At 47.1% G+C, this 12,635-nt stretch overlaps 1 protein-coding gene across 1 annotated transcript; it reads right to left on the bottom strand.

The window, feature by feature from the left end:
• Positions 1-9: 9 nt before the first annotated feature.
• NUP54 (nucleoporin 54) lies at positions 10-12,107 on the bottom strand. Its single transcript, XM_014260364.2, has 12 exons — positions 11,929-12,107; positions 8,163-8,246; positions 7,914-8,057; positions 7,053-7,282; positions 4,819-5,006; positions 4,165-4,361; positions 3,327-3,381; positions 2,693-2,786; positions 2,104-2,211; positions 1,627-1,746; positions 1,172-1,282; positions 10-825 (listed from the first exon to the last, which is right to left on the bottom strand). Exons 1-12 carry the CDS (start codon positions 11,978-11,980, stop codon positions 697-699), a joined length of 1,512 nt encoding a protein of 503 aa, XP_014115839.2. The 5' UTR covers positions 11,981-12,107; the 3' UTR covers positions 10-696.
• Positions 12,108-12,635: the final 528 nt, after the last annotated feature.

Genomic DNA, 12,635 nt, shown 5'->3' with positions numbered 1-12,635 from the left:
ACACACCACTTATTACAAAGTCAGATTGAATTTATTACCCTTGGGCAATTTAAAAAAAGGCAGAAGACAACATCCAGACATTCTGTTACTTATATGGGCAGCAAAACTTTGTATAATTCATACACATTAAGTGATCAAAACATAACCTTCAGATCCTTACAGTCCAAAGGAAGGACAGAAACTGGAAATGTGAACTTTCTGCAGGTTGCCCCAGTAATCGACTGGTATTGCAGAGAACAACATAGTTACAGCAACAAACATCTCTGTCAAGATTTAAATTAGCTGTTTACACAATGGTGCTACTTGATTGTTGTGACAGAAACACGGAAGCGGGCTAAGCTTTCCACAAACCGAATCATTAGTGAAACAATCCCCTCAGCACTGCATTTTTAGGACAATGCTGTTGTAAAAAAGAAAAAAAGGAAAAATGTACAATAGTACATATAGTTTTATAGTAAATGGTATCTGAACAGATTCAGTTTTCCTTTTTTTGGTAAAGCATATACAGCTTTATAAAATATAAACCTTCCAAAGGTCAATTTGAAAAGCTTGGAAGAGGCTTTGCTAATTCTAAAAGTAACAGACAAAATACCATTTTGCTCCTACAAGATGCGTGTTTTATTTTACCTCAACAGTTTTAGCCTTGGAAGGTGAGCCATGAACTCGACTACCGTGTTCTGTGTAAACCTCCACCAGTCAACTGAAGACTCCCCCTCGGATGGGAATGCTCTCGTTCAGCCCATGTTCTATTAGCTTGATGTCCTCTAAGTCATCTTTGATGATGCTGATTAGGTGACCCAGCCCTTCTTGCTGCTGCTTCAGGTGCTGCAGATAGTTCAGAAACCAGTGTGAGTATTGTTCAGCTTCAGTGACTTAATACTTCTCAATAGTGAGAAATATTTGTAATATTTCTCAAAAATGTCATGACTGGTGGCATTGGCACATTGCTAAGCCTGGCATCATTTCTTTGAGGAAAGAGTAACAACATTTTCTGTACTAACAGCCTATCTCCACAGAGTGGTTTTGTACAATAGCTTGGTGCCCTGGTGCTGAGACCAATTAAAAGGATGACTTCATCAAGCAAGGCAAGAAGGTGACACTCTAGATCCAGTGTCTGGCTTAAATGATCAAGTTCAAAGAGCAGGCCAGGATTCTACCCAGTGACACTTACTTGCTTGATTTCCCTTAAGAGGTCTGCATCTATGTAATAGCGCTCCTCTGCCCGCACTGTTCCAAAGTGGTTCTGCATCCTGATCTGGGACATGAGCTCATTCAGTCTGCCCTGGCAAGAGAGAAGCAGCCTTAAATCAAACACAACTCATTTACAGCTGGCAGAGCTGCAGCACCTACCACCCCTTGAGTCTCTAGGGCTGGAAGCATTGCTGCTCACTCGATTTTTAGATGTTCTGGGTGACATGCAAAGGGTAAGCGACTCCAATTATTTCCAAGAACTCAAAACTGCTGAAATACCTCTTGGCTACTCAGTAAAGAACATGATGCTACAACCTACTCACACTGCCAGACTGAAAGCCTTCCACAACCAATATACACACATGATCTGGAAAACTGACGTGTTTTTAGTGAGGAACCCCCAGAGTTGTTAGCCAAACTCTGCCAGCCTCTCACCTTGAACTGTGTGGGTGCGTTAAGTTCACACTGAATTGTATCCAACTGCACACGAAGCTGCTCCTCATCTGCTTGAATGGCGTAACCGCTTTTCCTTTGGATCTCCTGCTTTATTAGCACCTACAAAAAAAACCTTTGACGTTCATTAGAGAACACTTGGCCCATCCCTCTCCCCACCAGCCCATTTACATCTCTTTGCCCTTCCTTCTGCCTGCTTCTCACTGGATTTGTTTCTTTAGTCTGCTGCTCTAAGACCTCAGGACAGCCCTGTGGTAAGTGTGAGAGAAGGTTCCCAAGTACTGCAGACCTGAAGCTTTCCCTGACAGCTCTGCCTGGTACTTAAATGAACACCTGCTAGTTGACATCAGAATAATTTTCAGCATCAGCCTGCACAAGACAGAACAGGTTCTCCTTCCCTGTGAGACTGCTTGTGGCACTAGACTGTGTCAAAGGAGTTATTGAGATTACCCCTGTTACCTGCAATGTTCTGTGCGAAAGCGCCATCAATTTCCTTTTGTACTGTGCAATTTTTGCCATAGTTGTCGTTTGGTTTTTCTGCAGCTCACTGATATCTTCTGATATTATCTGCAGAGGAGATGGGAGTCAACTGGATGTCAGAGAAGGTTTTTGATAACAGAACACGTTAGGCTTGATTTAAAACTTGGAGTTTCGTGACACTACGCTGCCCAGCAACTTGGTGTCCTTGACCCAGATGCTTTTACCTCTGCTGCTTTCTTCTACCTCTACTGTTCTGGTTTGTGTTTACTTTCATACCAACTGGGATTTTCAGAAGGCATTGGAAAATTGGTTGCCCAAATTTAGAAGTCCATGCCAATACAACTTAATGGAGCTGGTGTGAATTAGTCTATAACAAAACAGTAAGCTTGAACCTGAAACAGACGAAAGCTAAACCACACTGCTCAGTTTTTGGGCAAAAGGTCTATTTAAGGAATATATTAAGAACATGGTTCCTGTTGCAGTTTTGAACACACAGGGGGAGGTGCATTTCATAGCGTGTCCTTTGTCAACAACAAGTCCATGATCAAGATGGTAAGGTCAATCTTACATCTAATCGAGTTTGATGCTGTTTGGTCATCTGATCCTGGACCTTCAATCTTCTCAGCAGTTCCTTGAAACCCACCATTGGCACGGGAATAAGCCTGTGAGAACACAAATACTTCTTACAACAAGTTTTTATACTGGACACATGGTAAGGACTAATAATTATGATGTCTGTCACTATAAAGTTACGGTTTATGCTGGTCTTTTATAAATTAATACATAACCATAGCTTTTTTTGCTAAGCTCTAGAGTCCTCTGTTCCTTTTTCATAAAGAAGCCAGCCCTATTTATCTGTAACCACCGGAGGGCATCACCTTCAGCCATAAAGAGAAAAAACCGTAAGAGTTGCAAAAAATAAGTCACAATAACTAATCCATGTAATGGAGGACACCACACCTCCAAACAAACCGAATAAGACTCTTTATCCTGACAGCTCCTAAGCGCCTAATGGGTAAAGGGATTAAGATAGGCACTTCCAGTAATCTTCACTGCTTTCAAGGGGATCAGCACTTGGCCAAGTTGTACTTGAGTAACTTTGGTGCAAGTTATCTGAAGGGTACTATGCAATAATTATCTCTTTCTCCCCTTTCCAAGCCTTGTTGCAATACCTCAATACTTGGACAGACTACCGAACTTACTTATCAGGATCAGGATTATCAACTTTGGCTTGTTCCCATATAATAGGATCAACACCTAAAAAAAAAAAAAAAAGGGATTTTTAGCATGGATATCTGAATAGAAAGATGTTACAGCTGCTAACCAGGAAAAAATGGTGTGAAATACACAAACCCTATGAACTATGCTAACCCAAATGCCTGTTACACAAATTAAGGTAAATTAAACTAGGGTAGTTTTTTAAAAGTCCTGATCCTGAGCAGCGGCAGTAAATTCTGACTCAGAGGCTGTCAAGCGCTCCTGCAGGTTTGAAAGCAGGGGAAAGGAATAACCCATAGGCGCTCCCATTGGACAATCCATATTTTAAAGGGAGAAATTCCTACTGCTCCCACTATATGCTGCACTTGGATCTATCTCTCTTTTCAAGTTGCTTATTGTGTGAAACAAACGAATATTTAAAAGATCAGTAATTTAAGTGATCAAAGTACCAAATCTGTTGGCAAAATAATCCCAGTAGGAGTTAGCTCTGACTTTTCTGCAAGAGTAGGCCCGGTTCCTTTTCCAATCCAGATTTCATAACCTTTCATATCCTAAACATAGACATATATAAAAGCTACAGACACAAAGATAAGTCATCTAATCAAATTACACGAACAGGCCTTAACTACTCTAAAGCAAAGCTATATGTGCACTGTCTGTGGCCACACAGGCAAGCTAAGAGACCCATCTGAAAACCAGCAAGTGTGTACAGGACATGATTATTCTGATTTTTAACTTTTTCTTATTCTTTTCACAGGTGTTTTCCAGCAGGCTGACAGCTGTTTTTTTTCCTGGAGAGCCCAAAAGGCCCAGCCCACGCACCGGCAGGAGGGTTCTGCAGGAGCTGCTTGACTTGTGCTGGGGACAGCTCTGTCCTGGCCATGGACAGGCTGACCCCCAGCTGCTGCAGGGATGATTTGATGTTGGCTTGCTCAAAGTGGGCGTAGAGGGTTGTTGCAGGAACTCTCCTCGAGGTGCCGTTGGGCGAGCGCTCCACAACGTAAATGATCACTTCTGTCCTGAGCGAGGCAAAGTGTGGAACGTCAGCAAAAGGCTGGCAGCACCAGGAGCTAACACAGTACAGAACCACCTGAAATCCAAGCTATCACTTCTCACAGCTGACTTTTAACTTCCTTCAGCTAAGTGAGATGCAAAGTACCAGTAGCTGCAGGGTTTAACGCAGCAAGGGAGAGAAAGAGAGAAAAGCTGTAAATAGCATTACATTCTCTGCTCTTCTCTGCTCTCTCCAATTTTAACAACCATATTCTATGGTGATACTCATTAAGAATAACCTTAAATCTCTGGAAAGGTACTGGACTTAACGCTGTAAGAATAACTATATGAAGGAATAAGAGATACAAATCAAACTCGGGATGAACAGATGTAAAATCACAGGGAGAGGGACAGAGTAGACTTCGGCACCAACCCTTTCTAACATGCAATAGAAATGAGCAACCCTGTGGGGAGTTCACGTACTGGTCATCTGGCATTGTTCTAACACCTTCAACATTGACAGCGAGGGTCTGGTTTCCTCCCAAAATTTTGTGTAGTGATTCTACGAGCTGCTGCTGCTGGCTTCGAATATCTGCTTCTTTTCTGTTAAACACCAAGACCACGAGGCCATCTTCATCTTTGTTGTTGGGCATTAAACTGTAGCCCACAGCCTGCCAAGGAACAAATGAAAAATGAAGGTATGATAGTTAACAAAAGCATATCCTTGTGGCATGAAGGAGAGGGGCTAAATCCCTCCATTTTTTAGAGCAACTGGTTCAAAATTTAACTCACAGTGTATTCAGAGCTGCAGAAACATAAAATCAATCCCCTTTTAAATCATTCTCTCACACAGCCATCAGTAGAGCAGTTTTTGAAAGAGTCTGGATTTTTACAAAAATTCCTAAGTATGCTTTTCCTATCAGGGGAGTTGGCAACACAGCAGAGCTGACAGCAATCAGGAACATTTTACAAACCGACCCTTTTTACAAATTGCAAATGGAACCAGGGGATCAGACTTTATTACAAGCACTGGTGACAGGGTGGACAGCTGGGGCTTTGTGAGGCCCTGACACTGCAGGTGGGTGGGTGACCTGCACCTTTCAGCTCAGCTCAAGAGAGAAGTGAGCTGAGGAGGTGCCCAGGAGGCCGGTTTTGTCAGCAGAGGGTAATCCCCTGCCATGGTGAGCCTTGCAGTACCAGCCATCCTGTCATGGAGCACAACAGTGATAGCTAAGGAAGAATTTTAAGCACATGACAGGAAGAGTTTCTGTTTAAAACATATAACTCTTCCACAATCTCTTTACGCAACACAGTATTTTCAAACTAGAACAGATATTTTTTACTTCACTGTGCTTTCAAACAGTGGTCTGTAACGGGTACCTGAGCAGTGTGTGTTTCTTGGTCTGGAGCTGCACGCTTCTCATGTGCCTTAGAGCTGGAATTGTGTACAAGTGGATTCCTGTGGGACCCTTCATGTAATGCTTCTTTCTTATCTGATGCTGGATGTTTCCAGAGGCAATAACTGAACTAGCTTATGACACCTTGCTCCTATCCCTGTGCCACCTTCCCCCCATTCTTTGCAGGCATCTTCCACTGGTGGCACAGATGGAACTTGTCAGTATTTCACTTAAGGCACATGAATTCATGGCATTAGAAACACTCCTGTCACAGGGACAAGAGCAAACCTAGTATCTGGCACTGTCTAACCAGAAAACTCTTGTTTTTACTAAATGAAACTCTAAAATAACTGGTTTTGCATCACACAACTTACACTGGGCAATTTTTCAAAGCTCAGAAACCGTGACAGCAATTTCAGACAGCTTACAAGAAAATAAGCTTTCAAGTGCATTACCAACAATATGTTCAGGGTAACACTGAAAAAGGTGATGCAACAAAACCAAACGTTTGTTAGGCAGGCACAGTCGCTGCACAAGTTTTACAGAAGTCTCGTAATGTGCATAATCAACACGAGACTTAATGAAGCATTAACCTACATTCAGGTCACAAAGCTCGCACTCCGAAGGATCAGCTCAGGGAAGAAGGGTATCACCACGCCTGCCCCAAATCCCCTTACAAGCCTGAGGCTTAGCAAGACAGTCAGCAGGTGCGGGATTTGCGGAGGATGGAGAGCCACAAATTCTCTGTTGACATGAGAAGCAAGATCTGGAACTGCTGACGACTCCATACAGGGAATGGGGTCAGCATGAACACTGGCAAGGATAAAAGCACAAGAAGGCTGAAGGCTGGTGGGTTTTAAACCTGGCACAGGCCAGGTTCATAAAGGGTTATTTTAATCTAGACAAAGCAATGAAGAAAGACTCTGAAGTTCTTGTTCCAAATGTTCACAGTTTCTTTCAGACAAGAAAGTTATTTTTAATTGTTTCTGGCTTATTTGAACACACACAGATACACATTCAAACTAATTTCCATAGATCTGTTCCAAGTACACACACACACACTAACCTGAACACTAGCACATGAAAATGTTACCTTCGTGATCCACACCTGGGCTCATTATCTAGCCCCTCCACACCACCCAGACCTCCAGCATCTTCAAACCTTTTAATGAGTATGCCTCAGAACTGTGCAGAACACCTGGACAAACACTGTTTCAGAATGCTCTCACCAGTGGTACAATCTCCTTTAACACCCGAGAGCTCAGACTCGGCAGAGTAAGAGCATGAGCGCCCTCTGTGGGCAGCTGAACAATGCCGTACCTTAAACCTGCAGAAGGGGTTTTCCTGCGTGAACTCCACCGGCGCGATGTTGTTGTTGAAGTACCCTTTGCCCGTGCCCCAGAAGGCCTGCAGCTGGTTCCATTTGGCCAGAATGGCATCCCTCTCATCTCCTAAAAGTGTCGGGGCCGAGAGGGCGCTGGCTGTGTTGATGAGCTGGTTGGACTGAGCGGGTGTCTGGGCAGGCTGGTTGAACAACCCGCTGCCTAACGCTGGGTGGGATGAAGAGAAACTAAGGAACTGCTTGACCAACCATGACCGTGCTATCACCTACCACCTGCCCATCACTGGCATCACTTCCTGTCATATTCTGAGAAGCAATATAAAAACACCCAATGAATAAATGAATTAAAATCAGATCATGTTTCTTAAGTGTCTTTTTACAGCTGCTCCTCATCTACAACAGAAGTTCCCGAATGCTACATTAGAAGAAAATTTTTATTTTTTTTTTAAGAGACACCTGTATTGATCCATGTCACCACCTGGCACCCTCAATATCTAAATCTGAGAGGCAGGCTGGCTGTTACAAATTCAGTGGACTCCGAACCTGAAGCTGCTTATTATCCAACTCCCCTTTAAATTAACCTCAATGCCTTTTTCCTCCCATTTCTTCCAATGCTATCACCGCAACATCAATTCTCTAACTACAATTTCTACCAGCATTAAACCAAAGGGGTAAATGGAATGCTGGAAGCTCAGGGACTTGCTTGTGCTCCAGTTGAAGAGTTTAAGTGCAGCAGCCTCCTGTCACAATTCACTTCTGTCCCACTACCCGAGGAACTGCAGGTGGCAGTCTTGCGCTTTCACTGCTAAGGGATGGGTAAATGCAAAGGCCATACTCACTGGTCTGCTGCTGCTGCTGCTGCTGGGTTCCAAAGCCTCCGAAGCCCAGCCCAGTTCCCAACCCACTACCCAAGCCCGTTCCAGTTCCTGTGCCAAAACTGGTACCAAATCCAAAGCCTTTGTTCTGGGTAGCACCAAAGAGCCCTGGGGAAACAAGTAAAGGATGATTGAGAAAAAGAGCACAGCAGCCACGTAACCCAAAGTACTCCTGGATTTGCTCTAAAGGCAGTCGGTCCTCCAGTCCCTTACCGCTGGTGCCGGTGTTGGTGGGAGCAGAGAAGCTGAACGCCGGCGCCGCGGTGGTGGTGGTCGTGCCAAAGCCTCCGAAGGCACCTGCCAAACACAGACTGCGGTCAGGCAGCGGCACACGGCCCCCGGAGCCGGGCACAACGTGACAACCGAGCGGGTGTTATGGGAACAGGTGCTGACAGACGGATGGCACGTGGCACAAGCAGGTAGTTCACACCGAGCATGGGGATCGAGGTCATGGTCCAAGGAAATGGGGGAGAAAACACGGACCACAAAGCCAGAACTTGTATGGTGTGTCAAGAAAGCAAACAAAAAGGCAGCGGTCAGCTGACACCTTGTTCCTTTACCAGAGGGATGTGCTTTCCCTAGTGACAGACACAACTAAAAGTACTATTTCTTAGAATTGTTCTCAGGAATACTTCTGGCCAATGTCACTGCTAAGTGTTTAACAAGCAGCCTGATGTTTTGTGAAATTTACAAACACTCCCAACCTTGGGAAACACATCAAAGCCTCAGGCCAGGTGCACACAGATAAAATTCTGCAAGCTCCTTTTTTTTTTTTAAAGCCTTGTTTCCCAATGATCCTCCCCATTGCATCTCATTTGGAGGCTCAACCACTACTAGTACAGGAAGATGGATGCAAAAGCAATCAGCCTTCCACAGATTTTCAGGAAAAGCAGTCACTGGCCAGCAGGAGGGGGGCTAAGTGAACACCTGAGCCCCAGTGGTGCCAACAGTGCTGGCCCAAGGTGCAGCCTGTGGACCTGCCTGGGAAACCAAGGTCTGTGTTTCATGCTGCTCTTACACGTGTTCAAATGAGAAGAGACACTCTGCTACAAAGGATTTGTCACAAAGATGCCGCCTCTCTTAACTCACATGTCAATAGCAAAAAAAGGCCAACAAACGGTTCTTTAGATCTATTACACTCACAGTCCTCCTGTCCACAAACAAAATGAAAAGTATAAATCAAAGCTGATGTGCAATTGCATTTTACTTCCATTCAGCAAACATCTTAATGTGAGTGAGCACAAGAAATTGCTCCCCATAAAACCCATGTTTCAGTCCTGCCAGCAAGCGGGACACCCTGGCAGGAGCACCAGCAGATGACACTGTTTTTAGGCACCTTTGTACTCATGGCAAATTTAGTCATCCTTTCTTGAAAAGGCACCTGAGAGTACAAATTAAACATCAAAGTATCAAATTAAATATCAAACGGACTATCCGTGGTCTCTTCTGGAGCAGCTCAATTGAAGCCAAAGAAATCCTGCCCAAGAGTGTTCACAGCAAATAAACCCCAATGAGACCCCTGGAGTGCACGGAACAGATGAGAGGAGGTGACACAGAGAGCGATGACACTGTGGGATGGATGGAATTCCTATACGAGCAGCAGCAACGGGACACCCCGGGCTAATTCCACACCAACAAAACCATTAGAAATCCATCCAGCCCAGTGTTTTTATAGGGAATGGGAAATACTTAAGGTGAAATGACATCAGCTGATCGCTGAAATCTGATGGATCTCCACGGGACCACAAAGGGCTTCCTCAGCCACCCCCCAGTGCACCCATCCCGTGCCTCCCTGGAGCACGGGCACCTCCGGAGAGTTGGGGCAGGGCGGTTTTGGGATGTAGGGTGGTTTTGGGATGCACGGCGGCTTTCGGGAACAGGGCACAGCTGGGCTCTGACTTGGTGCCGGTCGTATACAATTTGTTTCTCCACAGAAACTACTGAGGTGTGGTGCATTCATGACAGCCAGTGCAAGGCCAATGAGGAGACACGGGGGAAGATGAAAACGTGACTGCAGTAGTCCAAGAATCTCATGTCAGGAAATGTGGTGTAGGGACCGGCTCTAGGATTGCTCGGGATCAGCTGGATTCATTCACATTTTAGAGACTTTTGGCTACAGGGATACTTTTCCTCAAAAGCTATTCCTTGATAATTTAACAGGCAAAACCCCTCCAAGCCTCTGGCTCTCCAACCCGTTCCATTTCCAGAGCTTTTATTGCCAGTCTTCACCGGATATGAGGATTAGTAGTGGACACAGATTCCCAGTGAGGGATGTAATTCTTGGACCCCTGCTGGTAACATTTACCACAGAACACGTATTTATGCATTATCTACCTGCACTTGCCAGACTGTTACCAAAATTGAATGGTGGAGTTGAGGTAGTGGAAACACCGAAATTCCCAATATTAAAATTCACCGCGGGATTAGCAGTTAATCCGAAACCCCCAAAATTAAACCCACTGGCAGTGGAGTTTGCAGTTTCAAGCCCACCAAATCCTGACGAGCGGGAAGCAGAAAAAGAGCAAGGCAACATTAGTTCTGAGTGAAAGGCAGGTTCCAGGAAAGACAAGCTGAGGCATTTTTCCATCCCCACAGATAAGACAGGCACAGTTAGAAACAAGAGTAAAAGGTATTAACTGGCATTAAACATTATTTATTGGACACAAGGAGGACAGTTAAAAGCGCCACACACTGCCGCTGTAAGGATGTTATTTTTCAGTTATACTGCGCATGAAGCAGCAGCATTTCCCCACCTTATTTCAAAGCCGTACATGAAACCATCTCTGTGATTCAATATTCACATTAAGAGTAATTTTTAACAGCCTAAGACTGCTCGATACAGCTGCATCTGTGTTAAGTGTAACAGATAATAGCAAAATTAATTCATAAGCTATCAGGAAGGTGAGAGTAAATAATTTGCATACAAATAATACACTCAGATACATGACAGGAGAATAACCACCAAACTCAGCTCCAGCAACTGAGGCACCACACAGGCCTCAGCTACTCCAGGGTGGACCCATCCAAGTTCTATTGCCAGAATTTTCCCACCTCAGCCTTGGTGGATTTACTCATGTGTCCAGCACCCCTGGGATGCAGTCGAAACAGGTTCATGCTGGACAGACAACGGGAAGTCCTGAGGTGTGATCCCAGACTTCCCTTTGATATTGGTCTGTGAGTGTGATAAACCTTGCTACTTGTGTACAGGCAGCACAAGATGATTTTTTTACTTTCAGATGGGGCCAGAAAAAGTGTGTGTCAAAGTCCCAGAGCGGAAGAGACAGTAAAATTCAGGTTAACAACAGTAAAGACGAGTCCTGTCCAAAGGACTTGCTAGGAGCCAACAATTAATCATTTTACTAAATGAGGGTAAGGAAAGCTCTTAAGCCTCACCATGACTGGCAGTGACAAAAGAAGAGGGGAAAAGGACTTCCCTTACAAGTTAACCCCTGTCTTTTACCTTGCTCAAAAGTGAACTTCCAAGGGCATCTCGTCCAAAAGACGATTTTAATGCAAGCAAAATAGTGATGCGAGGGACCTGTACCACCTCATCCCGAGCGCCTCAAGAGCATCTCCCGGGCCCGCCGGGGGCCGGGCGGGGCGCGGGACGGCACCTCTGAGGCGGCCGCGGCTCCCATTGGCCGGAGGGCACGCGCTGCCGGCCACCGCCGCTCCCATTGGCCGAAGGGCACGCGCGGGCCGCCGCCGCCGTTCTCATTGGCGGGGGGGCACGCGCGGGTCCCTGAGGGGAGCGCGACCCCCATTGGCGGAGGGGCACGCGCTGCGGGCCGCCGCGGTTCTCACTGGCGGGGGGGCACGCGCGGGTCCCTGAGGGGGCCGCAATCCCCATTGGCCGGGGGGCACGCGCTGCCGGCCGCCGCGACTCTCATTGGCCAGGAAAAGGCCGGGGGGGGGGGGGGGGGAATGTGCACGCGCTGCCCGCTGCTCGGTTCCCCCCGGCCCGCCCCCCCGCGCTCACCGGTCGGGTTGGCGGCCCCGGCTCCTGCCGTGGCGCGGAAGTTGAAGGCCATGGGGCCGATCGCGGGACGGCGAGCGGAGGCTCCCGCCGGAGGCGCGTACGAGCCCCGGCGGCGAGGCCAGCCGCAAACAAAACCGGTCGCACGCGCCGCTTTTCCGCCGCCGCCAAAGCGCTTCCGGGTGGCGGCGGCGACGCGCGGTGACGCAATCGGCGCGCGCCGGCGGGCTGTACCACTGCGGGCTGCGGCGGGGGCGGGGCGGGGAAGGCTTCATGTCCCAAGAGAGGCAGGGCAATAAATTAGAATAAAGCCAAACTGCTCTTCCCCGAGTGTCGGCGGGGAAAAATGTCCTGCTTGGCGCTAAACAGCGATTATAAAGGCTCTCGCGAAGGAAAACCTGTCTCAGCTCCAGGTCGCTGGGCGCCCACCCCAGCAGTGGGTGTCCTCTTCCAGCGCCCGCTCGGGGGGTATTCCCTGGATTCCCCAGAGCTGGGATCGCAGTGCTCCCGTCCCTCTGGGGGCAGCCAGCGAGGGACACAACACAGCTTCTTGCCAGCGTCGGCTCCCACAGACAGCCCACATCCACGAGGAAGAGCTTCCTCCCACGAGGGAGCAGCAGCCCGGGGACGTGTCCCTCTCTGGCCGCATTCCTGTGGCACCTGCCCCCTCAGTGTCCCACGGTGCTGGCTGGGGAAAGCAGAGCAAAGCC

Source organism: Pseudopodoces humilis, chromosome 6 (assembly GCF_049639895.1).
Source record: "Pseudopodoces humilis isolate 2021_Gansu_Grassland_sample_001 chromosome 6, ASM4963989v1, whole genome shotgun sequence".
Lineage (NCBI taxonomy): Eukaryota > Metazoa > Chordata > Aves > Passeriformes > Paridae > Pseudopodoces > Pseudopodoces humilis.
This window is presented reverse-complemented; position numbering and strand designations above follow the sequence as displayed.